We start from the raw sequence: 27,623 nt of genomic DNA on the forward strand, positions 1-27,623 counted from the left end.
ATCGGTTAAAAGTGGTGGAAGGAGCTTGCTTTTCAAAATGCGTGCATGACCACAGAAGTTTAAACAATACAGCAGGTTGCTGTAGCGACCAGCGAGGAGGACGAGGGAGGAAAGAGTTTATTAATGCACACATCTGCCAGTAACAGTTACACAACACGCTGAAACTGCTACGAGAAATCTGATTAAAAAAAACCCTGTTGTCTTAGACTAAAGGCTGTAGTTCAACTTTGAGCTACATACCAGATTGGTTGCTATGGAAACAGATGCTGGTGTGGAGCACTTTGGCTCGATGGTAGCGAGGGTGCCCTATATTTGTGCTGAGCCGAGGCACGTGCTCAAGGGGTTTACGCCCACTTGTGTAAACGAGGATTTTGACAAGTTTTTCGCAGTGCTGAAGCCACTGAGAGCCTCATCTGCTGTTTGTTGTGTTTGCACAAGAGCAGCGCCTACTCCCAATTCATCTAACAAATGCACGCCGAGTGTTCAAGATAAACAAGGGAGCGGGCGACTTTCTTTTACTGTTTCTAAAATATTGATCATCCTTCGTGATCTTGCTCTATGAAAGGTGCTACGTGAGATAAAGTACTCACCAAATAGATCAACATTGTTACTTACGGAGGTGCTAAGCAAACGGTACATTAATACTTACATGTGAACAGGGTGCGGTTGACAGGTGGGACAGATGCTGTCGTCCCTGCTCACCTCCAGCACCGTGTCGGGGAACCACACCGCCGTCTTACAAGCTGGGTAACCCGAGCAGGACAGGTACTTACTGCAGCAGGACACACATATAGAACTCACTGGGATCTTCTTTTAACACACTTGCCTCATAATTCTCCAAAGCATACTTTACTGTCGTTACATTGTACTCCAACATTTCAGCCACACTTAAAACAAATAATAATAATTTTAATAAACTCTCTCACCCGTTTCCCTCCCTCTTCTTCTTCAGCACCATGTCCTGCCTGCAGTTGGGGCATTTCCTGACGGGCAGCGGCATCTCCATGTCCTGCTGCTCGGCTTCAGCGATTTCCTGAGCGGCCCCCAGATATTGTGACAGGGCTTCATCTAACCTGAGGCAACAGAAAATGACCTTTTAGCTGGATCACAACGAGTCGAGTCGGACTGATTTAAATCATGATACGGTTCCGCCCCTTTGGGTCAGAAATACGCAAATCTATTCCACGCTAAATTCATACCTGCAAACTCTGAAGGGTCGAAAAAGGTGATAGCGGGGCGGAACGTGAAAATGGATGGCGCTTGGGAAATGTGTCAAGAGGCACAAGCGCATGTCATTTGGATCTGGAACTTTTTCGAAATAAATCATTTTTCAGAAAGAAAAGTCAAATGAAAAAAATAAAAGGTTATTTATTTTTTCTGGGATAATAGATTGTTGGTTGTTTAAGAAAATCAAGCTGTACTAAGCCTAATTTGGAGCTTCACATTGGTGCAAACCATGTTTGGGCTCCACATCCACGTCGTTAGATGAAGCATCAAGCTTTTATAAAGTCTTTTGATTGTTCTGACCAAAATACTAAACTGATCTGATTAGGATGGTAGATTTATCTGAAACACGTATGGTAATAATAATAATAATCCAGTGACCTTTGACGGTGACCTTTGGAGCAAAAGGAGGAAAAGTTGAAGGGAAATGAAGATCTCAACGCTGATTGGCCAAGACTCCACACGTCAAAGATGTTTTATTGTGAAGATCACAACATCACCTTTTCTCCTTGCCTCAATCTGCAGGATTTGATTTCAAAACAGCCGATAAAGAACAAGTTTGCATGTATGTAAATTGTGACTAACTTTTTGGCCTTCCTGACGGACTCGATGAAGACGGTCTTGTATTTTTGGATGTGGTTCTGCAGCACGCTCTGTTTGTCCTTCCTGCCCTCTGACACCAACTTGAGGTCAGCCTCCAGTTCAGCTCGCAGGTTTGGTTTGGACATCTCATATCCCATGGAGTTATAGCCTAAACAAGCACACACACACGTTGTGATAGTAACATAGCTGAATGACAGGGGCAAAGGGCTAAGGCATGCTATGTATTAGGGTCCATTGCGGCGGCTAAATACTGTGTGTGTTTGTGCGTGTGTGTGTGAACACACCCTCCACCAGTCCCATGCCGAGCTCTCCAGGCAGAAACCTCTGATCAGCTGTTAAGCCCACATACATGCGACTCTTGATGGTCTCGATGTGCTCTGCATGGGTCGCATCCGTGCCTGCAAGATACACAGTTAAAACGGTACAGTTACTACGGAACAGTCACTACGGAACAGTTACTACGGAACAGTCACTACGGAACAGTCACTACGGAACAGTCACTACGGTACAGTCACTACGGTACAGTTACTACGGTACAGTTACTACGGTACAGTTACTACGGAACAGTCACTACGGAACAGTCACTACGGTACAGTTACTACGGAACAGTCACTACGGAACAGTCACTACGGAACAGTCACTACGGTACAGTCACTACGGAACAGTCACTACGGAACAGTCACTACGGAACAGTCACTACGGAACAGTCACTACGGAACAGTCACTACGGTACAGTCACTACGGTACAGTCACTACGGTACAGTCACTACGGAACAGTCACTACGGAACAGTCACTACGGAACAGTCACTACGGTACAGTCACTACGGAACAGTCACTACGGAACAGTCACTACGGAACAGTCACTACGGAACAGTCACTACGGAACAGTCACTACGGTACAGTCACTACGGTACAGTCACTACGGTACAGTTACTACGGAACAGTCACTACGGAACAGTCACTACGGTACAGTTACTACGGTACAGTTACTACGGAACAGTCACTACGGAACAGTCACTACGGTACAGTTACTACGGTACAGTTACTACGGTACAGTTACTACGGAACAGTCACTACGGTACAGTTACTACGGTACAGTTACTACGGTACAGTTACTACGGAACAGTCACTACGGAACAGTCACTACGGAACAGTCACTACGGAACAGTCACTACGGAACAGTCACTACGGAACAGTCACTACGGTACAGTTACTACGGTACAGTTTGTGACAAAGCTAAGAGCATTTCCGTGTTTACTTGACTGTAGAGTCCTTAAGTTGTTTGCTTTAACTGAAAAAGGGATTGATGGTGATGTGTAGTGGGGTCAGTTTGCATGATGACGTCTCGTTGCATTCGGCTGTGGCCGACTATTAGTGGGGGGCTTTATTTTACTTAAATACATTGAGTCATCGTCGGGTATTAAATTCACAATATTTTTAGTTAAATTTCCCAAAGTAGTTCATTGTAAAGTTCTAGTAACATTCAAATCAATATTGATATATTGTGATATATAATTTGGTACCTAGTTTCGTGTATGGGAGTTTGTTACATTCATTTGATCCATCAATAGATGACTTGTTAAAAACACAAAAATGAAAAGGAATTTGGTCTCATGTCTGTGTGTTCACGCTGTACCGATGCCGTGCTTCTCCATCAGGGATATGAGGTCGGCCTCAGTGAGCAGCTGCGGTGGACTCGTCTGTCCGTCCGCCATCTCGATAGCAGAGGGCTGGAACTGAGAGCCCTGCTCGTACACTGGAATCACCTGGCGATTACAAAGAGGTCTACCGGTTGTATCGCACACGAGCAACGGCCAACTGGAACCACACGTAACCTTTTCTACGGCTTCAGAAGTTCAGAAGCCGCTAGATTAGGCCGGTAATTAAGTCTTTTTATCACAGAACACACACACATATCATACCTTAGCGCTCCACCTGTCATACGGGTAAACGTCCAAGTAGTTCCTCGCAATGATCATGAGTCCCGAGGTGGAGAAGTTCTCCTGAGCGATGTCAATGTCCACCACAGTCTCCTGCCCTAAAGCATCCTGGGACACGCAGGCCAGGAAGTGCCGAACAATGAACTCGTACAGACGTCCTTCATTTCCCTGAACACAGAAGAAGCAGAAGTGAGACATTTTAGTAAATTATTCCTCAGTCATTATATTGTTGAGAGAAATAAATAAAACGTTTGAGGGGTTGTGACTTGGACTGTTTGGGTGCAGAACGACCTGCCACCATTGAACTAGTGTATTTTGGTGTGATTGTTTACTAAGATCAAAACCGTGAACAAGAATATTTCAGCACTGTTTGTTTGAAAAGAGGCGCCACAGGCAAAAGAGTGCCTGTGGATCACGATTGGAAAATATTTGCACAAACTGAGCTGCAGGTTTTTCAGATGTACCTGCAGGGTACTGGAGTGCTTGGTGGGGTGGATGGGGGGGTGGGCCTGGTCAGATTTCTTGCCCTGTCGTGGGTTGGGACCCCCGGGCTGGCCAATCACCCTCTGGGCGAACGTCCCCCAGACCGGGCTTTGTGTCTGCTGCTCCACCAGCGGACCGAGAGCCAACGTTGTGGGGAAAATGTTGGTCTCCGTGCGTGGGTAGCTGATGTACCTGAGCAGAAGCACATTCACAAGTCATCTTCACACCAACACAAGAGGGAGTTGCACAATGGACACTAGTTAACACCTGATGGATACCGCTCCACCAGGTGGTGTCCTTCTGTGTACTAAAATGGGCAGAACTTTGAAGTGGTTTACCAACCAGTTGAACAAAAAGGCATTTGCCCGTTTCACAGACACCACAAAGCCTGAAGAATGGAAACAGTTCAAAGGAATGAACTGATATCTGGCGTTGAGCATTGACCGAAGCCGTTGCAGTCTGACCGTACATTACCCAACATGCACTCACCCCTGGGTATAGAGTTTCTCTGCAATTTTCATGGTCTCTTTGGCGCTTATTTTTAGTTTCCGAGATGCAAGTTTCTCTAATTCCTGTTGGTGGATAAAGGTAGAGGATTGTTCAGAGTGGGACCAAATGCTGAAAAAATAAAACTGCACACACGTTATTGAGTAACAGGTGTGTTGTGTAATGCAGTGTGTACAGCGTGTGCCTGTGGCCGCCTGGCTTCATATTCTTACCACAGTGTCCAAAGGCAGCGGTCTCCACTTGCTCTTGGGTTTGCTGGTTACTGAGGTGACTGTTGCTATGGGATCCTGGAAATGAGTGAAAGGATATTCTGTTATGTACCTTCCTACATGTGGCTTTCAGCCCATTTCATTCAGGCAGAATCACAACACAGATTTAAATCTACTGCAGAGTCCTCCAGCTGCAGTTGGAGGTAACACATGTGTGGAGGAATTTACAACGAAAGGTAGACACATGTGTGCACACACTCATATACACAAGCACACACACTTGGTACAGGCTCAAGGTAGTTAATAAAGGGAAATATCAGTGTACCTTTGCTTGAATACTAATCAATCAACAACATTATTTTTTCCCGGGGGGGAGGGAGGTGGGGACACAGTATGTGTGGGTGATAATAAGGCCAAGTGGTCCGACTTAAACCCAATATGATAACAATTAATGATCGCTCACTAAAATATCATGAATTGGTTTTAGATTGAGATTTGAGGGATTATTGAGTAATGTTCCAACCCGATTAGAGCACCTTTTTATAATGTAGTATTTTGGGTTACACATTTTACAAAAGTAGTTGTAGTAACAAAGTACACTATATAACTAAATCTATAAAAGGACATTAAAACATTCACACAAAGAAGCACTGACCTCCATGCACATCTGGTAGAGCACCAGGCAAGCTGTGTGGTTGAAGAGACGGTTTCTTTTCCAACTGAACTCCACAGTGTCCTCCTCCACCTCGTGCAGCACTGAGACAAAGACAGACACAAACAACAGATTGGATGAAGAGGAGTCAGTTTCTATCGGTTAAGAACATCAACGCTACCAATCCGTGAGTCTGCGCAGCGATGAGTGGGTACCTTTGATCTTGTAGAAAGTCTCAGGTATGAAAGCCTGGATGGCTTTAAAACGCTCCACCACAAAGCCCAGAGTGGGAAACTGACAGCTGCCGTAAGAGATCAGCTGATTCGCCAGAGACGCCGGGAAGATCTTCTGCAGGCGAAGCGTCTGGAACCGAGTGAAGGACGCACCTGGAGAAGATGAGGACGGGACGGGATCTCATCAATACGCGGCATTCTTTGAGATGAACACAGCCAATGCTGTTGTATCATAGTCACGTGACTTTTAACGGTAAAACATTATCGGTTTAGCCGATTTGGCATTAGGGACTCACTACTGTTAGTTTTGGAGTGCTACATTACCTATTCGCAGGTCCAGCTCCTGACGGACGTCGACTGCGTCGCTGACGTTAGCGTTTGGCTCCGTCAGGGTCTCACAAGCTCTACGGATGGAGTTGGGAGTGATCTCAGAAAACTTTGCCCGAAACACTTGTACATTGGGCTTCACTATAAAGCAAAGAGAGAGAGAAAACACACAGACTCACTATTATCAGAAGCCATTTGTGGACAAACATTCACAAACATGTAAAACTATATGTCTTTTAGCTATTTGGTTTTGGACAGATGAGTGAGACACATCGTGTTTAGAGTTTTTTTGTTCTTGGGAAACGCCAGTCTAGCTCCTTTCCTCTATCATGTTTTGTGCTAAGCTAAGCTAATCATATTCTGACCCCAGCTTTAAAGTTTCTGCACAAACCTAAAATAAACATCAATATTCTCATCTAACTTTCAGCAGTAAGTAGATTTCCCAAAGCTCAAACTGTTCCTTTAAAAAAGGAGTTTATAGATGTATCGTGAGATGCGGCCACACAACGACAACAACAAGAAAACAACAAACAGATTACTATTATACCTGCTTTGCAGACATCTATGATTTCAAAGCCAATGTTTTCTCCCTCTCTGTCACAATCGGTCCAGATGACCAAGGCCTGGCACTGACGCACCTCTTTCTCCAGTGTCCGCTAGAGACAGATATGAGGGACAAACGAAAGAGAGAATGGAGAATATTTCAAATTGAATTATAGTATCTATATTAATCATTATTTCCTCTAAATTAAAACATGTCTTCTACTGCAGTGAGAGGAAAAGGAAAAGAAAGTATATCATCTGCCGCCGGCTGGCTTGACAAAATGGTTTCATTAGCAATAAAACAATGGTATTGGGTTTTGAGTAAGTCCTGGTCCAAAGACTACTACAACTACCACAACTAATCAAGTCTTTACAGATCTTTACTTTGAGATACAAAGTAAAGATCTGTTTTTGCATATTGTTGTGACTCCTGGGAGGAATATATGTCAGCATACCTTGATTTGTTTCATGTTATCTGGACAGTGCTTCTCCACTTCAGCATCAAATAATAGCACAGGATTGCAACTGTGCCTGCGAGGAAAAAAAGGCACAAATAGCATAAGTAATATCAGTACAATATGAGTTTTATTCTGAAATACACAAAAAAAAAGAAATCCAGTTTCAACTTACCATTTCTGGAACTGTGCTTTAAACTCCTGACCCAGTAGATGTCCAGATACTGAAGTCATTGTTACGGTCACATTCTGGAACGGAGACATTATTAAAAATGTAAAACACAAAACAAAACAGACATCCATGAGCATCCGAGCGTATTGACTTATTAACTTACCTGACCAAAGAGATGATATTCAAACTCATAGATTTTATTAAACTTTGACATCCCCTCTCTCTAAAATGGGAAAGAAGACAATCAGTACAGGAAAAACCGACCAGAAATATATCTGTTTCATCCCTAATAGTTTGCTCTGGTTTTGGGGGAGATTTGGTGGAACTGGTTATCAACATTTACGGCGCACAGTGCTGACTGACAATAACAACAATGTACGTTCTTCATGACTGACCCTGCGGGACGTCCCGCCGGACATGATCTCTGAGATGCATTTGGCCGCATCGTTCTTCTCGGCCACGCAGAGGACCCGTTTGATCTGAGCCCGGTTCCGGATCATGTCTCCCCGCTGCGGCGTCCCCGGACACGGGTCACTCTGCGCCGCACACAAGCACCTCCGTAGGACCGCGAGTCGCCGTAATCCCGGTCGAAGCAAAGATCTTCCGAAAAGGTGCACTAGCATACCTGGCCTCTTTCACATGAAGAAGCCGGGGCTCCAGGCAGCTCGCTAGCATGTTAGCTAGCGTAGCTAACGGTAGCCATTGTATCCACTTTCCAAAACTTTCAAAAAGAGTAAAAAAAAAGTTATTCAATGGTTGACTAAATTCACTATCAATGGTTATGATAGGATAAAAAAAATATGATGAAAGCAATTTCATCGAAGACTAGACAGAAATGCTAATTAAATAATGTGAGGACCTTCGGTTCTGTTTACAAATTCCGCGCTCGAGTCGCCTGTCAAATACTGCCGTAATTGGTGTCGTAATGCTGTCGTAAAACCACGGACCACCCGCAACTTTCATAATAAAACAAGGTTTGTATTAATATTAGTACAATAACTGCTTTGGAATTGAATACGGGGATATCGTATTATAATTAATAATACGTCGTTTATAATAATAATTATAGTGTAAATATGTGTGCTTCGTTAAATCAATGATAGACAGGAAAATAAAATACACCCTAAATCAAAATCTTCTTTTTGCCATTTTAACAGCAGTGATATTGTCCTGTTCGTGTGCATTATACATTTTGTTTTTGCAATTTTAGTTCCAATAAGTCTACATGCACATTTGACAACTTTATTCTGTGAATATAAAAATAATCAATTTAATATTACTTGAACAACGTATTATTTTCCCTCGTGTTAGGAATTACGTTTCATGTTTAATTTGAAAAGGTCCACCAGGAAGTAATTTACTGCTAGTAGATAAGTAGGTAAAATAGATGTTCTGAGACACGTGCAAATGCAGATATACTGTAGATATGCATTATGACAACAAATAATAAAACATTTTGAGATAGTTTGGTCTGTCTCACGACTTCAGTATTCCCTAAAATCCTCGCTATGGCTCACCTTTTTCTTTCACAAACATGCTCCCAAACCTAAAAAACGGACAATGAGCCAGTTTTAAGACTCACTGATCCGTCCAATCATCACCTAAAGTGCCTGCGATGGGTCAGAGTAGAAATGTGTAAAATATTCTGTTTTAGGGTGGAACTTCCCAAGATGCGGCTGGATTCGTCACCTGACAAGACTACAACCAGCTGGGTAAACATGGCGCCCGTGTGTGGGAACTACATGTAGCGCTTCTCTCTATTAACGGTGTTTCTGTCGCAACGACGTCCTGAACACAGTGACGTGCTGCAGAAGACGCGCGGAGACATGAAGGGGAGACGGACGGAGGCGCCTCTCTGACGCCGTTTATATGTTTCCCGCAGTGTGCAGCATGGATGGTCCTGGCCGGACCTCCTGATCGGCGCGACGTAATTGCTTTTATTAACAAGGACACTGATTTGTGTTTTGTTTCCGTCGAGGTTTATTCTCTTCGTGTACATGACAAATATCGAGGCTCCTGATCAATGGACTGTGCTGGAGGAGTGGAGCTGAATTTGGGACCACTCTGCTCTGGGACCCCCTTTTTTTATAATTACATAATCAGTGGGACACAATCAGGTGGATAGTGTGCACCTTCTCCATCTCCGGACCCCTGGGATCTCCAGCACTTTTAACCTCACAAAAAACAAATGTGCAGCAGGATGTTCAGTCTGGCTGCACTTCCCGTTGCCGCCCTCCCCCCTGTTCTCTGACTGCTGGTTGATGACCGTCGGTTGTGCTGCACTGTGCGTTTGCGTTGCTCATGTCTTGCTCAACGACACCACGATGATCGGCTCACCTGACGTGGTGGCGTTCACCAAAGAGGACGAGTATGGGCAGACCACTCCGGACCCCTGGGCTCTCCCCGCGGAGTTCTCCTTCCCCCTCCATCCGCTGGCTGACTCCAACCCCTGGGCCAAGACCTCCTATGCCAAGTTCACCAAAGACTTCATCCTGATCTCCGAGTTTTCCGAGCAGGTGGGCCCTCAGCCGCTCCTCACCATCCCAGATGAGCCCAAAGTCTGCGGCACCTTCGATCTTAACTACTTCTCCCTGCGCATCATGTCCGTGGACTACCAGGCCTCTTTTGTCGGACATCCGCCTGGCAGCGGCTACCCTAGGCTCAGTTTTGTGGAGGACTCCAGGGTGGTGCTGGGCGACTCAAAGGAGGGGGCGTTCGCTTACGTCCATCACCTCACTCTTTACGACCTGGAGGCGAGGGGCTTTGTGCGACCGTTCTGCATGGCGTACGTGTCGGCAGACGAGAGGAAAATCATGCTGCAGTTTCAGGAGCTGTCACTCCGCTTCTCGCGGGCCTCTGAGTGCTTGAAGGCCGGGAACAGGAGAGCATTCGCCAAGGAACTGCAGAGGAAGCTGCGGGACCTGGAGTAAGGACCTTTTTCTGATGTTCTCTCCAATCTTCTGTTCAGTCGTTTTAGATAAAGGGTGAACAGAATAATCCATGAGAAACCGTATTCTCTGGGCTGGATTAGTCAGTTAGGGGGCCCTGGAAAAAATATCTGCTGTTTTTGGCCACTTTATAGAGTCCTCGCCTACTGGCCTCTGTTTGTGATCCATGTACATAGGCCTCCAAGTTCCAAATAGAAAAAATGAAAAGCTAATTCGATGCCTATGAAATGAGAAAGTGTGAAAATTGGATTTTGACTCCAGCACTTCTACAGGTCGGGGTTCTAAACTGCTCGAGCTCTCCGTACTGGTCACCATGGCACTGATGACACGCTGGTGATCATCTCCTACATGTTCGACATTCTGATGCCAACATTCACTAATGGGGGAAAAACCCAGCGGAGCTGAAGGGAATGTCATTAGTTACGCCAGTCTGAGGTCATAAATTAAACTGAAATATTGATTATTCCAAACTGATGATGGAGAAAGATTTTCTACTTCATAGAAAACATTTCACTCCACAGCACAAATGTGATCGCAACCCTGTACCTTTTTTTGTTTTTTAAATGTTTGCGTCTTCCCCTCAGGTACACTCACTCCGTGCTGCAGAGGGAGGAGGGCCTGCAGAGGGAGGCGGGGCCTCAGTGCATGTACTCCGCTCACGCCGTGGAGAAGGCCAATGAGCTTGCAAATGTGGAGAAGAGCATCTACGAACACAGAGACCTGCTGAGGCAGATCAGCTCCTACCAGCACCGCCCACGCAGAGACCCCCACGCTGTCACCTGCCAGACGTGTGTCACCGAGTGCCTGAGTGAGTGCGAGCAGCTGTTGGACAAATACGCCAAGCTCGCCAAGCCCTTCCGTTACACCGACAAACGGGGCAACGGGGAGGAAGGTCGGGATCAGGTTGACGATGAGGGAGGTGGAGAAGACATGAACGAGGAGGAAGAGGGCGTGAAGCGCAGGTCGTCCTACACGCCACAGCTGATCAAGGCCAAGTCAGCAAAGTGCTTCGACAAGCGGCTGAAGACCCTGCAGGAGCTGTGTGACGATACTTTCTACGACGCCACCGTGGAGGTCCTGAAGGAGACGGAGAGGAGTTTCCGCGGCGACCTGTGTTACCTGCACACTCGCCGCCTGGACAGGGCGGTGCGCAGGAAGCTGAGAGTTACCAACTTCCTGTTTGAGGAGGAGCTCGGAGATGAGGACGAGGATGAAAGGGGAACAATAAGACCATTCTGCGCTGTGACCCATGCTGTAGAGAACTTCACACTGTTCAACCCGCCTCCTATCGTGCTAGGACCAGAACCTGATGTCCTGGAGCCTCCAGACCCGCTGGACCCAGCCGCCGTGACCAGCCACACTCGTGAGAGTGAGCTTGGGCTCGTGGAGAGCCACCTGGAGTCCTCCCCTTCAGACCAGACTCTGGAGACCCAGGGCAGCTCGGAGGAGACCAAAGGAAGCTTCAGCAGTGACAAGAGCGGGATGGGACTCGCGGAGAGGCAGAATCGGGCTTGTGTGAAGTCGGAGGCCCCCGATTCTGACTTGACCCCTGACCCCGACCCGGAGAGGGAGAGCAGCAGCGAGGAGATGGAGACCACTGCTGGAGAGGACGAGGGAGACGGGACGCCCGTGTCCTTGCTGGAGGTGGCGTCGGAGCTGGAGGCCAGCAGGGAGGATGATTGTGACGGAGAAGCCGATGAGGCCTGTGAGATGCAGTCTGACCTGTTGGTTCCTTTGGACACGGCGTGCTGTATGGCCCAAGATGGTTTCCTTTATGAGGCTTCTGCCCCGGAGGCGGCGCCTCCTCTCGGCCGAAGCTCGCACCTACAGCCCTACCAAACACTGGTGATCAACCAGGAGCCCCAGGCCCTGCTTCACCTCCAGGACGACTACGCGGTGGGCTCCCCATCCTCAGGGAGCCCTGCGGATGGGCTGGAGCTGCCCGTTGGACTCCTCGGAGACACAGTTTCCCAAACCTCAGTGGAGGACGGGTGTGACTCTGCCATGAGTGCTTCTACGGGCTCCGATCGGGCCGCCTCGCCTCTGGGCTACGGGGGGGTCGTGACCTTGCGTCAGAGGAAGAAGGCTGGACAAGGAGCCTTGAGGTTTGTCAGACAGTACCCCTTCGCCATTCAAGCTCTGTGGTGCCTGCTGAGCGGCAGAACCCTGGTGGTGCTCGGGGCGGATGAGCGGGTGGTCCGCCGACTGGTTGCGGCTCTGGCCCTCTTCGTGCCGAGTCCCGGGAAGTGTGGAGAGCGCGTTCAAGCCTGGCTGTCGTGCCCCTTCACCCTCACTGACCTGCAGAGGTGGAAACTTGTTGGGCTGCAAAGGTATTTACAAGCATTTTGTGTGTTTGTAGCTGAAGATGACGGATGGTGGTCCCACGATGCTCCCACGTGTATACGGGAGTCTCCATCAATGTCTAAAATGGTTTTATTCCTGCTTATACTTTGCACCACAGACTACTACCATGTTGCTCGTCTGCTCTGACTCAGTCCTTCATGACTCACACCACTATATATTCAACCCGCCTCACTGTCCTTGAACTTCGTTTGCATTTCCACTTGTCTTTCCTCCGACATTTAGAGAGGCGGCCTTGAGCCCACGTCTTCATTGAGCCGCTTGGAGGCAAAATCAGGCGGGCGGTTCAAGCAGGATTCTCTTCATCTTTATACTTTCACCTTATTATTGCTATATAAAGTTGTTGTACAATTACAGCAATTGAAAATTGCAGTGCAGAACTCGAGACCCCAACTGGTTGCTGTTCATACAGATCCAGTTGAACATTCGACTACCTGGTGACTTCTAATATGTCGCTGAGCACGATAATCTCCATTGACGAAACATTCATTCATTTAAACAAGGCCGACGTGTATTACATTAATTGATTTAAATATGTGTGTGTTCAAGGTGACTTTTAACTAAACTGCCGTGTGTGTCTGCCCCTCACAGAGTGGCGTCCCCTGTGGGCTCCAGCATGCTTTACTCGCTCTCCCGGTACAGTCGCTACATCTCCATCCTGGATGCCGACCACAAGACCCTGCGCTGCCCGTCTTACCGGGGTCACCTCCTTGCCAAAATAGCGGACCACCGCACCTTCATCCGCCGCGGTTCCACCTACTTCCTCCACCTACAGAGCGCTCTCTGCCACCTGGCGGCCAAGGCCTTCCTGCTCACCTTCACCCACCACCTCCACCTGCCGGTCAGCTCCACGGAGGGGCCCGAGGTCGTGGAGGGCAGACGCCTCTGCTTCCTGCGCGAGCAGCTGGGTCTGGGAGAAGAGGACGGCCAGATACTGCTCTACCTCAGCCAGCTCATCACGCGGCAGTACCTGCAGCCCCCCGGCGGGGGCCGGGCAGCCGCACCACCTTGCTTCAGTTTCAACTACACCACCAGCGTTTTATACAAAATCTGATACCCCACCGGGACGAGGACTTTCCAGATGGATTTTTAGCAAAGCTCCTCTCAGACCCGTGGTTTTTAATGGGCCAAAGGATTGTCCTCATAAGGGCCACAGCCCTTTTAATTTCAGGACAAACTCCTGCGTTTGGTTATTGTTTTATCTGCGTAATCTCTCTCCGCCTTGCTGTCTCCTTCTCCGGTCTTTGCTCTTTCCTCTGTGCGCGGGGAAAAGCAGTCCGAGGGAGTTGTGAATGTCACTGAGCGGTTCACTCTGCCTGTGTTTGCTAAAGAGCACGCCGACACTCAACAAACACAAACAACCGAGCAGACGAAGGTCGCTTCCACTTATTGTCCTGTTAGTCATTTGTGTCTGTTGCTTGCGCCGGCTTGTTTAAGGTCAATTGCCACCGCTCTCCACGCCGCACACGCACACACACACACACACACACACACACACACACACACACACACACAGGCAAGCGCACACTCTCTCTCAATGCAACTTTGCTGTTGGTGTACTGTGCTGGTCTGACCACAGCCAGCTCGCCAACAGGTTAAACGATATTTGTTAACACCTACGAATCACTCAGCCTGTTTGTCCGCTGTGATATCATCGCCGCGTTCCATAAACATGTTTTGCAGCCGACTCGCATACTGCTGACATTTTCTGCCTGTGGAGAACCGCCTGTGCAATACGCTTAGCACTGCGCAGGCCCGTTACAGCTGGTTTTGTGACCTGCCTTTGTCTCTCTTTGAGAACGACCACATAACCTCCGAAGGCCAAAGCCTTAATCTTTTTGTTTGACTATTTCATTTGTGAATCAATTTGAACCCCCATCCTCGCAGTTATCTCGGATTGTAGCTCAGTAGTTTTGATTCATGAGGGCGAGGAGAAAAACACTCCCAGCTTTCAGATTGTGATGCATGAGGAATTGTATTTGCTGTGTGACTTTTAGGTCCAGTCGGCCCCACGTGATATTTGCATGTCCAGAAATAACGTCTCCACGATACATACCCGCCCATGTTTGGGCAGCTGCAGCCAGCAGCTGTCTCTATCATGTGCTTTTGAGCATTTTCATTGATATTACTCCAAACAGTCCAGCACATTTTAAAGCTACTTAACCTAAATGTATTGAATTTCACTGTTGTCTTAAAGTTCTGTGAGGGTGTTGTGGTGTCAGCATGAGACTGTCTTGTGCCGGGTTGAATCACCTTAGTGATAATAGTTCTGTTTTGTTGTGTATTTGGATGAACTGACTCTACGAAGATGCTGAAGTTTGAGGAGAAGTTGCTGAGACGTTGTTGTGTTTGTAAAGATGTTGCTAGGAGGGGGAAATATAGTTTCCTGTGCCTTCAAATGCAAAACTCTAAGCTTGGCGCTACAATTAGGACAGTTGCGTATTATTTATTTACTTCTGACATGGATATGTGATATATAAACAAAGCTGAACTGAATTGATTTCTACTGGACTAACTGTGGATTATGACCATCATGCCCGGAATGTCCCACTTTTTTCTTTAGAGGATGTTGGAGAACTTCAGTTAAGTGATCTTTTGAGTTGTGCCTGGGGCCAGTAAAACACTGAACAAGCGTCTTTGATAGTCATTTAGATTTTACCGGTTCTGATTCTGTAGCGTCAGGGATGGAGCCGTAATCCTGTATCTAGAATGGTAATTGTACTTGTGACTGCATGGTCAGTTTTAATGTGAAAGGTCAAACGACGAACCGTGGCTTCCTTCTACAAACAACTTTCTTTAAATGCTTTTAACTAACGCCACTATTAATAACACCCAATGTATTATTTCGGTACGTTCTTTGACAGGTTGTCTTTTTATTTTTTTAACTGCTTGAATAACAAATAGTACTGCTAGTTTGTCCCTCTAATGCTAAAATGTGAATGTAATCTGGATAAGCCATACCACAGTGTGCTTAACACGCCATCACTCAGTGTCCTTATGTTGCCACATCCTGCCCACCTTTTGTATCCCATCATGAGGCTTCATATCGGCCCTGTGAGGCATCGCTGTTAAAGAAGCACGTTGTGAACGTCTTGATGCTTTTATGTAAATGTTTATTCATTTATTCCATTAAATTATTTGAATCCATTTTTGTGCGTATTGATTGGTGGTCATTGTGAATATGACTTTGGCGTTTCAGTATCCCAAACACTCCAACAGCTCTGTGTCTGTGTGACTTGCTTTAGCGATGACCAATTTGAGGTGCCGTGAATGATCAATGATCATCTGTGAAAACAAGTAACGGTCCTACAGGAGCAGCAGAGGGCAAAGTGCTGCAGTGGACGAGAAAGTAGCAGTAAACGAATACAAGACGTTTGCAGCAATATTACAAAACTGTCATACAACTCAAGTATTTAATGAAACCATCTGTACTATATGCTTCAGATGAGAAGACTCCCAGTTAAGCACTTGTCACTACAATGTTAACCTCATGCTTATTCTTAAGTTGCTACTATTATCAGGGCAACGTTAAAGTAGTAAATGTTTAAGAAAAGAGGCCAAACAATTGAGTTTGGGAAAATGAGCTCTTTCAAAATTAAAAGAAAGTGATGCTATGACAAAATATGAAGTTGAATAACTGGATAACATTTCTAGCACTAGAGAACACAGAAATCCCACCTTTCAGGTGCTGAGGTGTCCTTAATGATTCACCTAGTGAAAAATATTAAGACTTCATGCATGTTAGAAAATACCGTTTTTTTTAAATATGATTTAGATAAACAACCGAACTACAGTCAATATTTTTAGTTTAAGTTGAATTATGCTTTGAGATCGACTACAATAAATTGTGTAAATTGAATCGCACACTTTACCTGCATCCTAAAATAAAGAACTCCGGTAAATCAGAATTGTTTTATTTAGAATTACACTACAAGAACAATGAAGACTGGAGGATTACAACTGACATTTCAAAACTCAACTCACCACCAGCTCTTCAATTTAAATGAAAAACGTAATTTAAAATGACCATCACAATGGGTACGACTAGCTGGAATGACAGGCCTTATCCAGAAACAGCCAACCTCAATTTCCTACTTTGAGCTGTTGGAGTTGAGGGCTTTATTATGTAGAAAAACAAATGCAAGACATACACTATGGCCACTGTGTGTTCTCCAGTTTTCAACAACCCGACCCTTTAAGGGACACTGAGGAGGATGATGATGACGAAATCAGCGATTTGTTTCTGACTGAAAAAAAGGCTGTGTTCCTTCAGGGTTGTGAGGGCACAGATGGTGACTGGGTGAGCCTTGATCCCCAATGGAAAAAAGATGAGATGTCTTTACTTAGCCAGAACATCCTCTGCATCCACAATGGGTGCATTCAATGATCCTTCCCTGGCAAAAGAAAAGTATTTAAACAAATTTAGACCACAAGGACACACACAGGGAATGTATGGGCAAGCTCACTTGGATTGTTTGTAAAATAACAAAAGCAGAAGACTGAACTGGCAATCACAAGAACAATGTCGGACTTACAACTTCCAGCTTGCTCTTGGGAACTCTGCAGATGCAGTTGGTTCCAAAGTTGGTGTCTCGGGTTTGGATGCAACGCAGACAGCACAGGTTCTCGTAGCCCTGCTTCTTCCACTTGGCTATCAGGTTCTTGTCTGCGTAGCCTTCTTTTATACAGTAATCATACAGCTCTTTCAGGAGACACACAGAAAGAAAATACTGGTTTGGAATCGATCAACGCGTAGAACAATGTTTCAAATGTTTGGTAATCTGCAAAAATCATCAATTGTAACGAGTAAAAATAAGTCAACTCTGGTATGCATCTGCTCATTGGCATTTCAATACAGAATATCAACAGATGAAATGTTTTTCAAACACGCACAACAGATCATGCTGAACAGATCATGCTGAATTTGACGGATTACATTGAATGCTGAAGTTAGACAGATGAGAAAGCAAAAACAAGCTTCAGGGGAAACCGTTTACCTCTGCTGATGGCTTTCCTTTTGTAGAAGAGGTCGAAGATGTACCGACTCCGCTGGTGATGCAGTCTGAAAATTGGCCAAAGAGACTCCACCTTTCTCTTCCCCTCGTGAGGCTCCGTTTCAGCTGGGAGACAGAACCAGGATAGTTATCTCAATGCGAACACCTCACAGGCTGCGTGTGAAGTACCGAAGACAACAGAGGTATTCACACACATATCAATATATATATATATACACACAGACACACACTGCTGGAACAGCCACTACTCGCCCAAATGTGTTGGCTGAGGTCAGTGGTGGTCTGTATTTACCAGGTTATTAACTAGGGGGGCACGTTCCCCAGCCTCACCCAAACCGTGTACAACTGCATACAGTAACATTACGGTTCCCTTAATTTAAAGCTACGAGCTAAAGCCAAAACCAATGGAATGTTAACAAATATTTGCATCTGACTGAACCAGCTCTACTTCAGCAGCAGCTAGCATCGCTTGATTAGCTTCAGCGTTCAGTAGGCGATCGGGCTGGTTATCCTTTTACAAAATGTCAGCTAACAATCCAGTAAAAGAAATTGGCTGTAAAATGAATTGAAGTTATCGTCGGTGGTCTCAAAAGCGATCAACATCGACGGACAACGCGAAGAGAAGATGGAGATATTTCTCAATAGCACAAACTGCGCGCTGTAGCCCGACGGCAAAGTGTCGTGGTGACATCGGGGCAATCCGACTTACCTTCTCTCATCTTCTGATCCAGCTCATCCAAAGTGGGCTCAATGAGCTCCCAGCCGTCTGGGGGCGGCTTGCGACTCCTCTTTACTTTTGGCATTTTACTCTGTTCGACAAAAAAAGAGGGAACAAAAGCGGTCCGTGTTTTCGTTCGGATTTTGCGACACCGTTTTAGTCGCTACAATTCTACGTCACTCGAGGTCCTTCTCACACTCTTGTCGTTTAAATGACGTCACGATACAAAATAAACAATCTGAATTGAACTGCGTTCGACACATATTTCTTCTCTCAACCTAACACACTATTCAAATTAATATTAACATTTATTTAGGTCAGGTTACAGGTGTTTGCTGATATTAACGAAGTCTAGACGTCTTTCTGTCGTTGCTGCATATTACTGTAACACACGAGCACATTGCCTTAAGATAAACAACATAGCTTAGCTAATTGCATTGCATTGCTAATTGCAATTCACGTTATTTAGACAAATAACTGCAAATGATATACACGTGTTAAGGTAATTTAGTCTGTAGCTGGATGTATGCTACCATCTGTTAAAAGGCGTATACATGAACTACTTAAGCAAGTATTTCTGAACTCAACTCCGGCGCGACTTGATCCAGCTGACGGTTCGTAAAGCTGTTTTGACACTTTATAACACGTTATGTTATCGGCCGGTATTTAACGTTGGTTATTAGGGAGATATTAAATTAAATTTGTCCAAGTGCCCCACAGTGCTACATTGGCTTGAAAACAGTATTGTACATTTGTTTACGTGTTTTACTCAAAAACAGGCAGCGATCCAGGCGATGTGCCGCTCCAACCACCTCACGTGCATATGTGGTCATTCAGCGCGGACAGCGTGTTTACTTACTACGTCTTTAGGCACTTGTCTCGTAAACCAATGCTGAACAACGTGTATGCTTATCTGTGCGCGCGCGTGTGTGTGTGTTGTTCTTTGTTGTCATGGTTATTGATGCAGGTAGAAAAGGTGGCAACAAGGGTCGCGCACGCACGTGCAGGAGGAGGACGTAGGCGCCCAGATGGAGGCAGAGAAAGAGGAAACAGGTTGGATCGCAATAGTTGCAAAATACCGAATGAATAACTGGGGGATCCAACACTTCCCAAAATGCATTTAATAACGCCTTTAAACGGAAAGGCGTCAACTTTGTTAAGCAACCTTCATGTCAAACATTAGCTGAGGGCCCTCTAATCAGCCAGAACAGAGGCATTGATTTAAAAGCAGCACATGTGTTTGAATGGAGTAAGAAATACGCTGCATACGTTGCTTGTTTATGTATTCACTCTATGTGTTTGATGCCTTGGTTTGAACAGTCCTCTGTGTTTGCATTCCTCATTTATGTGTTCTAGCATTGCAGTGCACTTTGTCATTTTATTGTTTGTTATATTCAAAGCATGGACTTCATATTGTACGAGCCATTGTCATGTGTTTGCAGAGGAGGAGAGCGGGTGTCGAGGACTTGATAGAAGTAGAAAACAGAGTGGCTCACAAGTCCAAGAAGGCGCCACAGCTTGAGCTGTTATCAAGGAGAGAGAAGTGGGTGCTTGTTGTGACGTTGTATCTCTGCCAAATCCTTTTTAACATATAGTATTTAGTAGAAACAGTGCAGCTCTACTTGAGTACTATGTGGGAGGCATGTCTTGGGTTTAACATGTTTTAACATGGGGGTTTGAATATGTAAAAAAAAAACATTTTACTAGCCTATTATTAAGTGGTAAGCGCCTAAATCTAAAGGCTGGTGGGTTGTTTTTAAGCCTATAAATTCCCAGCCCCACATGTTTGATAATGGGGGTATTCCAGAAAGCGGGTTATGTGAAAACTCAGAGTAAGTTAACACACTGAGTTATCCGTTCCAGATAGAGAGGTAACTGAAACTCTGAGTCAATCACCATGGTAACAGACTCTGTGAACATAACCTTCTCGCTGGCAGGTTTACTATAAGAAACCCAGAGTTTCTACCGTCTACATGAAGAAAGCTGGTAGACATGGATTGTACATTCCTACCGAATCCAATTGACATCGAAGCCTTAGTGATTCGAAATGCTTTACGTCGCAAGAGAGTCTTCCGGCCCAGATTAGATGTCATCATTATTATCATTTCCAGAGGAATTTCTGTTAGAACGCTACCGCTTTACTAGTAACTAGGAAACACATGGACGACATTTAATTTCTACAGTTCCACATACAGATTTAACACGGTATTGACCGAAAATCTCACTGTTTCAAGCTGTCCTGTGGACATTGATGGACCCTCCTCCTGGTGATGCCCAACCATGTTCTGTTCAAGGACAAGAATGTGCTAGTTAGCCATATCTATGCTCATCACCTCAGTCTACATGTCAAACTCTAGAATGTGAATGGGCAGAGCACTGCCAGTAGATAATATTAAGACACACTTCAGTAGGCCTCTCTGGATCTCTCCCTGTGGCAGCAGACAGCGTTTCCTCCTCATCATCATCACCTTCCTGTTACTTAAGATACTGTTTCTGAATACTTTTAACTACCATCTGAGGCAAGATCTGAGTATCTGCAGGGTTTACAGCTGTGCAGATGACACCATCCACAACTGTTGGGTGGGTGGATATATATTATTTAAAAAGTAGGCTATATATATATATATACACACACACTACCGTTCAAAAGTTTGGGGTCACTTAGAAATTACGTTATATTGAAAAAAAAAGCTTTTCTTTGAAAAATAACATTAAATAAATCAGAAATACACTATACATTGTTAATGTGGTAAATGACTATTCTAGGTGGAAACATCTGGTTTTGAATGAAATATAGAGGCCCATTTCCAGCAACTATCACTCCAGTCTTCTAATGGTACATTGTGTTTGCTAATTGTCTACATTTCCACAGATTACCTCAACAAGTGAACAGCTAGAATGCCAAAGGTCTGCAATGCTGTAATTGCTGCAAATGGAGCATTCTTTGACGAAAGCAAAGTTTGAAGAACAAAATCAATATTCCAAATAAGAATCATTTCTAATCTTGTCAATGTCTTGACTATATTTTCTATTATTTTTTCCAACTGATCAATAAAAGTGTTTTAGTGTTTTCACTCATGGAAAACAAAATTGTCAGGGTGACCCCAAACTTTTGAACGGTAGTGTGTATATACTAGTTTTATTTTTTTTAAAGAAGTGTATACTTGCATCTGATGTAGGCACTTGTGTCCTGGGTGTGACAGGCTCGGATGAGCTTCCCCCCGGGTTACCTTCAGCCACCGGGCGACCACTGTTTTGGCTGAGGGCCTCTGACAGAGGAGGTGGAGGTTGGCTGAGCAGAACTCAATGTTTCTTTGTTTTTTAATTAGTATTTTAATGAGTGTTGGTGTAGGCTACAGTGTCACATTTCAAATGACTTCGATAGGTATAGAATAAAAATGTGTCTGAAAGTGTTGCTCTTTTATTTTCTGTTGTCATGGTGATTCGTGGTGACTCGTGGCATCGGGGCTCCATTGATGATGGCTTTTCATGCACGCGCTTAACTCAAGGTGAACATACTCAGAGTTGATTGAACTAACGCAGATCAGCTGTTCTGGAACCGGATACTCAGAGTTTCCCGTCTCAGTAAGTCAACTCGGAGTTCAGGGATAGACTCAGAGTTTGTTGAACCTCCTTTCTGGAATACCCCCAATACCTTCCTCCTCTTTGACACACACACACACGCACGCACGCACGCACGCACGCGCACGCGCCGGCACAGAGAGGAGATAGAGAAGCCGAAAGCAAACGAGCGCCACATGAAGATGCACTTGGCAGGGAAAACGGAGCAGGCCAAAGCTGATCCTGCTCGTCTCGCCCTTATCAAGAAACATGCAGCAAAAAAAGAAAGAGAATGAGAAAAAAAGTAGGCCAAATGAAACCAGGAAAACACTACACAACCTGATGTGGTGACGAAAGCTCATTGTTATTATCTTGGAGAAGCTGAACTATTCTTTACAAAATAGAGCAGGTCGACCTGGAATATTGTTCTGTTGTATTCTGGGAGGGTTCGTCAAAAGATTCCATATTTCCTTGTAATTTATGAAATAGTTGATATGAAATCACCACATAATAAATGATGAAGCCGAATAATTCAATAAAAAAGAAACACTTGCATACAACACTTGAAAAACTCTAATCCCAATTTATTTCAACCGTCCTTTATACCTTATTGCCCTCTGTTAATACATAGTGAGAACCCTGTCCTCATTTATCAGAGAATTATTTTATGTGTTCATGCTACAATATATGATTAAGCACTAGCAATGGCCTTGACATTTCTGTTACATATGATGGACAATTGTACAATTATAACTCTGCTAACTGCGCTTTGCCACAGTGTTTTTAGGGGAATCCTACATTGCATATACCTGACTCGTAAAAATATCGCACATCATTAAGATGAACCAGTAAAATGTGTACATGTATGCATTTATTTTTTAGCTTTATTTAAATGAAAGATCATTCTCACTTATAATACCTACATAAAAAATGTATCTTTCTTTTTAAAAGATTTTATTTATGTTTTCAATTAATAAAAGATATGATGCATAAATATTCCACTTCAGGGTTCAATACATTGAGGCATGCACCCATTGGATACAATGCATAATGCAGAAGTCAATACTGTTTTTTGTGATATTTGGTTTTATAGCATTCACCTATTTCCAGCTATCCTGCCCTACCTGTGCAAATAACAGGCCACCGTGATCTCGTTTGGGTCCACACGGTCAGCACACGATGGCGCTGTTGCACTTAATGTGCTGGATAAACCGAAAAAGAAAAAGAAAGAATCAGCAGATTGGTGCAAACTTTGGCGGACTTTGCCCTCGCGGAGGCGCGTGCTGCGCTCAGATTGAAGTACAGTAAGTCACACGTGCCAGCGGACACGGTCCCCTCTGCACCGGTGAGTAAAACAACCAGTTCATGTCATGCGTGTTGCCATTTACACCATATTCATTCATTCATAAATAACTAACGTGGGTCCCGCATTAAAAACGTCTTATTCAGCCGCATTTCGCGGGTCTGTGCGCTCCAGACGTTTTTTGCCGTTAGCCGTTGTGCAGCTAACGGTCTCCTCCCGACTTCTGCTGGTTCCACTCAAAAGTACTAAAGTAATACGCTCGCTGAGCGGCCGGTATGTCGTCTTTGTGACGGCAGGGGAATAACGTTCACACCGCTCTCATAGTAATGACGGCAACGTCGCCTCGTCGCAGCCTTCGTTCCGTGTCTATCGGAGCGGATTTAAAGGTGAACGAGAGTCGCGAGACGCGCGAGCGCAGCGGGTGTTACGGGGCAACACGGTCGCCCGTTAACTCGTAACACCTGCCGCCGCATGGACGCATCGCGACGTCAGGAGGCCGTGAACGCACCTGTTGGTGTCGCAGACGGCGCGTGGTCCCGGTTACCTAATCACGTTTCATCACGCGAAGTTCTGCAGTTGTTCAGCTTGTCGGTCTGTGTAACGGGTCAAAGTTCACTATGTCACAGCTGTGTTTGTCCTCCGTAGGACAGTGTCCTGGCAGCACCCCCTGCACGGCCTTTGATAGACATGCACCCTTATCATCTTTATTTATCTTTTTTTTTTTTAAGTTGTGTCGTTGCTTTTTAAATCTGTCAATGATTTATATTGAGTCTAAACAAATAATTATGCTCCTCCTTAAGATTCCAACTTGTTTTGACCAGAGAAACAAAGAAACCATGTCTTTAAAAAACGAGCACAACTTCGTGGTGAGCAAAGAAACGTGGGATTCGCACAACAAGATGATGCTGGAGCCGCTGTCCGTCAGCGACTCTGAGGTTTGTGTTCAGTCTCAGAAGAACCGGAGTGCGAATGCAGTTTGAACTAGTTCTTTTCTGATTTTAAATAAAGGTTTAATAATAATAATGAATACAATGGTCAAGTCCACTTATTGTGCATTTTGTTCACTAAAGAGCTTCCGTGACAAACTGTTTTTGTCCTCATACAACGACACACCCGTATTTGTGTTTTAGGTGTTCTCCATCATAAAAAAGGAGAAGCATAGGCAGACGTACGGCCTGGAGCTGATAGCGTCAGAAAACTTTGCCAGCAGAGCCGTCCTCGAGGCTCTGGGTTCCTGCATGAACAACAAGTACTCTGAGGGATATCCCGGTCAGAGGTAACGAAATCAATCCAACCCTCTTTGAAATGTTTGATTACATTCTGTGAGCGGTGCATTCAGATGTCTCCTACCAATTTAACTGCATAAGTATAGCGGTAATGATCTGTACGATCCATGATGTGTTCAGGTACTACGGTGGTACAGAGCATGTTGATGAGCTGGAGAGACTCTGTCAGAAGAGGGCATTGGAGACCTACGGCCTGGACTCAGAGAAATGGGGTGTCAACGTGCAGCCATACTCCGGTATCAAATAGTGATTCAACATATAAAACCGTTTCTATCTGCTGTGGAGCCCGATCAATGTGATCACTATTTACATATTTAAACTCGCCCCTCGTTCTCATTGCGTTTTCCACTTTTTTGTAACTCTTGTTCATGCTTCCCTGTCAGGTTCTCCTGCTAACTTTGCCGTGTACACGGCCGTGGTGGAGCCCCATGGCAGGATCATGGGCCTGGACCTCCCTGATGGAGGTCACCTGACACACGGCTTCATGACCGACAAGAAGAAAATCTCGGCCACGTCCATCTTCTTTGAATCCATGCCGTATAAGGTACAAAACAGTCATCAACAGTTGATTAATTGAAGCAGTCGTTTTTAAATGCTCCAGTGTTGTTCTTATGTTTTGTTTATCAGATTCTGCTGTTTCGGTGTATTTAATAAGACGTGGTCTTGTGTCTCAGGTGAATCCAGAAACCGGCTACATCGACTACGACAGACTGCAAGAAAACGCTCGGCTGTTCCACCCCAGACTCATCCTTGCAGGTGCTTAATTAGTTTGCCTTTCAGACTAAAACAAATCACCCACCGCATTGACCTCTGCGTCTTCGTCTTCTCCAGGGACGAGCTGCTATTCCCGCAACCTCGACTACAGCCGCCTGAAGCAGATCGCAAATGAGAATGGTGCGTACTTGATGGGAGACATGGCTCACATCAGCGGGTTGGTGGCTGCCGGAGTGGTGCCCTCACCCTTTGATTACTGTGACATTGTTACCACGACAACACACAAGACACTGCGTGGCTGCCGCTCTGGACTCATCTTCTTCAGGAAAGGTAGAAATGGAATCAGATACTTTTATTCTCAATACGTGCAGTTTCTCAGTGATAAAAAAAATAATGTCATTATTCTTGTCCCTGCTTTCTATTTCCCTCCTGTAGGCGTGCGCAGTGTAGATGCCAAGGGGAAAGAGGCTCTGTACAACTTGGAGTCCTTGATCAATCAGGCTGTGTTTCCAGGGCTGCAGGGGGGACCCCACAATCACGCCATTGCAGGTTCACATCATCTTTCTCCCTCTTGATTTTGCCCTCTTCAAGTCTCAGCTCGACGGTCGTTCGTCAGTTATTTCAGCTTCCGTCTCATTTCAGTTGTGTTTTTCTCCGGCAGGTGTTGCTGTAGCTCTTAAGCAAGCCATGACGTCGGATTTCAAGGCCTACCAGATGCAGGTTCTTGTTAACTGCAAATCTCTATCCAATGCCCTCATTGACTTTGGCTACAAGATTGTCACTGGTACGTGCCGCTCAACAAACGCAGAAAAACTTGTGTGTTGCTTCCTTCATTTAAAGGAGTTATATTATGCTCATTATAGATTTATATTTGTATTTATTGTTTCTTCTTGAACATGTTCGCTCAAAAACCCTTCTCTGAATACACCCTCTTTCTTAGTTTAGTTTTAACTCTTTCTTCCTGTGTAGGCGGCTCTGACAACCATCTGATCTTGCTTGACCTTCGCAGCAAAGGGACTGACGGAGGACGAGCTGAGAAGGTTTTGGAAGCCTGTGCCATTGCTTGTAATAAGAACACCTGTCCAGGTAGAGTGTGTGTGTGTGTGTGTGAGAGAAATCTTCCTTTTTCCTTTGTTTCGGTGAATATAGCCTTAGATTTGTGTAAAGGAAGTCTTAGTGCCACTCCTCATGTTTCTGCATACACGTTTTACTTTACAGGGGATAAGAGTGCCCTGCGCCCTAGTGGCCTGAGGTTTGGCTCTCCAGCTCTGACCTCCAGAGGCATGATGGAGGAGGATTTCAAGAAGGTTGCTGAGTTCATTCATAAAGGTAATCCTGTAAATGCCCTATAGTTATAAAAAAAAAATTATATAAGTACAAATAATAATTTGCCAAGATATTTTCTGAGAGGTTTGTTTGAACTAGTGATCAGACCATTGAAGAAGTGCAAAGGTATCAGGTTGTTGGTTTAAGTCTTACACAACTGAGGATGTTGTAGCATGTGGAGAAAACAAAGAAACAACAGAACCGGATTTCACACAAATGAATTCGCTCTCCTTTCTCCTGCAGGTATTGAGCTGACCTTGGAGGTGCAGAGAAGCCTGGATGCCAAAGCCACTCTGAAGGAGTTCATTCAGGCACTCGCTCAGGGAGAGAAGTTCCAGCAGCGTCTGTCACTGATCAAGGCAGAGGTGGAGGGTTTCGCTGGCCAGTTCCCCATGCCTGGCCTGCCTGAGCTCTAGAGGGCTGGACTGAGGATTTAAAAAACTAACGCCACATTTTGCTGGTGTTTTGTATACTTTGTTAGTATATTTGTTGTGAGATGTGTTAATCCGTCACAGCTCAAATCAATATGCTTTGTCATTACTTACGGTATTTCAGGTTAGCATGGAACAGATTTTTCTTAATTGAAAGATTGATTTGCAGAAGTATTGCCCTGAAATGATCCACTTTTCCACTGTAATTACTGTTTCACTGTAAAGCGGATTGATGCACAAAACCTGAATATTCCTGTCACACACAACTTATACTGTACACGTATGCAACATAAATAATACAATTTGAAAATTGTAAAACAATTGTTGCATTACATTAATAAATAAATGAAACATATATTGTCTTTCAGTTGAACCTAAAACTGGTGCAGATTAAATCACTTATTGTATCTCACAAAGCACGTACTTGGAGTTAAATGCGTCCGTGGCTAACAAATACTGCATTGCTGAAGCTAAACGTTGCTAAGTAGCACAAAGGGCAGCTGAGGCTGATGGGAATGTTGCCAGTTTTGCAGGTTTTTGATAGTATAGGACGAATAAATGTCTTGATGGTGTCACTTCAGAAAATGTGATGGGATCACTACATTTAACAA

General features: G+C 45.0%; 4 protein-coding genes across 12 annotated transcripts in view; 2 read left to right on the forward strand and 2 right to left on the reverse strand.

Moving 5' to 3' along the window:
• Window positions 1–8,279, reverse strand: part of top3a (DNA topoisomerase III alpha) — a 10,786-nt gene extending 2,507 nt beyond the window's left edge. The window contains exons 1-17 of the mRNA XM_040190273.2: window positions 7,745–8,279; window positions 7,513–7,572; window positions 7,353–7,426; window positions 7,178–7,253; window positions 6,727–6,835; window positions 6,177–6,320; window positions 5,835–6,005; window positions 5,623–5,723; window positions 4,971–5,045; window positions 4,741–4,823; window positions 4,233–4,443; window positions 3,751–3,936; window positions 3,465–3,594; window positions 2,112–2,225; window positions 1,810–1,975; window positions 927–1,073; window positions 650–772 (exon numbers count right to left, since the gene is read on the reverse strand). Of these exons, the coding sequence (XP_040046207.2) occupies window positions 650–772; window positions 927–1,073; window positions 1,810–1,975; window positions 2,112–2,225; window positions 3,465–3,594; window positions 3,751–3,936; window positions 4,233–4,443; window positions 4,741–4,823; window positions 4,971–5,045; window positions 5,623–5,723; window positions 5,835–6,005; window positions 6,177–6,320; window positions 6,727–6,835; window positions 7,178–7,253; window positions 7,353–7,426; window positions 7,513–7,572; window positions 7,745–7,972 (2,198 nt within the window). The 5' untranslated portion in view covers window positions 7,973–8,279. The remainder of the gene's footprint in view (window positions 1–649; window positions 773–926; window positions 1,074–1,809; window positions 1,976–2,111; window positions 2,226–3,464; window positions 3,595–3,750; window positions 3,937–4,232; window positions 4,444–4,740; window positions 4,824–4,970; window positions 5,046–5,622; window positions 5,724–5,834; window positions 6,006–6,176; window positions 6,321–6,726; window positions 6,836–7,177; window positions 7,254–7,352; window positions 7,427–7,512; window positions 7,573–7,744) is intronic.
• Window positions 8,280–9,015: 736 nt separating this feature from the next.
• smcr8a (Smith-Magenis syndrome chromosome region, candidate 8a) lies at window positions 9,016–15,805 on the forward strand. The gene is made up of 3 exons (XM_040190274.2): window positions 9,016–10,275; window positions 10,882–12,627; window positions 13,250–15,805. Exons 1-3 carry the CDS (start codon window positions 9,611–9,613, stop codon window positions 13,710–13,712), a joined length of 2,874 nt encoding a protein of 957 aa, XP_040046208.1. The 5' UTR covers window positions 9,016–9,610; the 3' UTR covers window positions 13,713–15,805.
• Window positions 15,806–16,556: 751 nt separating this feature from the next.
• bud31 (BUD31 spliceosome associated protein) lies at window positions 16,557–18,580 on the reverse strand. Its single transcript, XM_040190283.2, has 4 exons — window positions 18,383–18,580; window positions 17,656–17,778; window positions 17,194–17,360; window positions 16,557–17,052 (listed from the first exon to the last, which is right to left on the reverse strand). Exons 1-4 carry the CDS (start codon window positions 18,474–18,476, stop codon window positions 17,002–17,004), a joined length of 435 nt encoding a protein of 144 aa, XP_040046217.1. The 5' UTR covers window positions 18,477–18,580; the 3' UTR covers window positions 16,557–17,001.
• Window positions 18,581–18,622: 42 nt separating this feature from the next.
• On the forward strand, window positions 18,623–27,392 carry shmt1 (serine hydroxymethyltransferase 1 (soluble)). 9 transcript variants are annotated; one of them, XM_040190279.2, is made up of 15 exons: window positions 18,623–19,005; window positions 19,359–19,444; window positions 19,834–19,934; window positions 23,046–23,297; window positions 24,056–24,190; window positions 24,386–24,531; window positions 24,662–24,777; window positions 24,925–25,085; window positions 25,216–25,297; window positions 25,373–25,585; window positions 25,691–25,804; window positions 25,917–26,039; window positions 26,225–26,341; window positions 26,474–26,584; window positions 26,825–27,392. In XM_040190279.2, the coding sequence occupies exons 5-15, from the start codon at window positions 24,092–24,094 to the stop codon at window positions 26,995–26,997; spliced, it is 1,455 nt and encodes a 484-aa protein (XP_040046213.2). In that variant the 5' UTR covers window positions 18,623–19,005; window positions 19,359–19,444; window positions 19,834–19,934; window positions 23,046–23,297; window positions 24,056–24,091; the 3' UTR covers window positions 26,998–27,392. The 9 variants fall into 9 exon arrangements, 5 of the variants coding, with proteins under 5 accessions (XP_040046213.2, XP_077940809.1, XP_077940812.1 ...); XR_013451440.1 differs by having other exon boundaries at window positions 18,776–19,005; window positions 23,092–23,297; window positions 26,265–26,341; XM_078084683.1 differs by having other exon boundaries at window positions 18,776–19,005; window positions 23,092–23,297.
• The last annotated feature ends 231 nt before the right edge of the window (window positions 27,393–27,623 follow it).

The sequence above is a fragment of the Gasterosteus aculeatus genome, chromosome 11 (genome assembly GCF_964276395.1).
Source record: "Gasterosteus aculeatus chromosome 11, fGasAcu3.hap1.1, whole genome shotgun sequence".
Lineage (NCBI taxonomy): Eukaryota > Metazoa > Chordata > Actinopteri > Perciformes > Gasterosteidae > Gasterosteus > Gasterosteus aculeatus.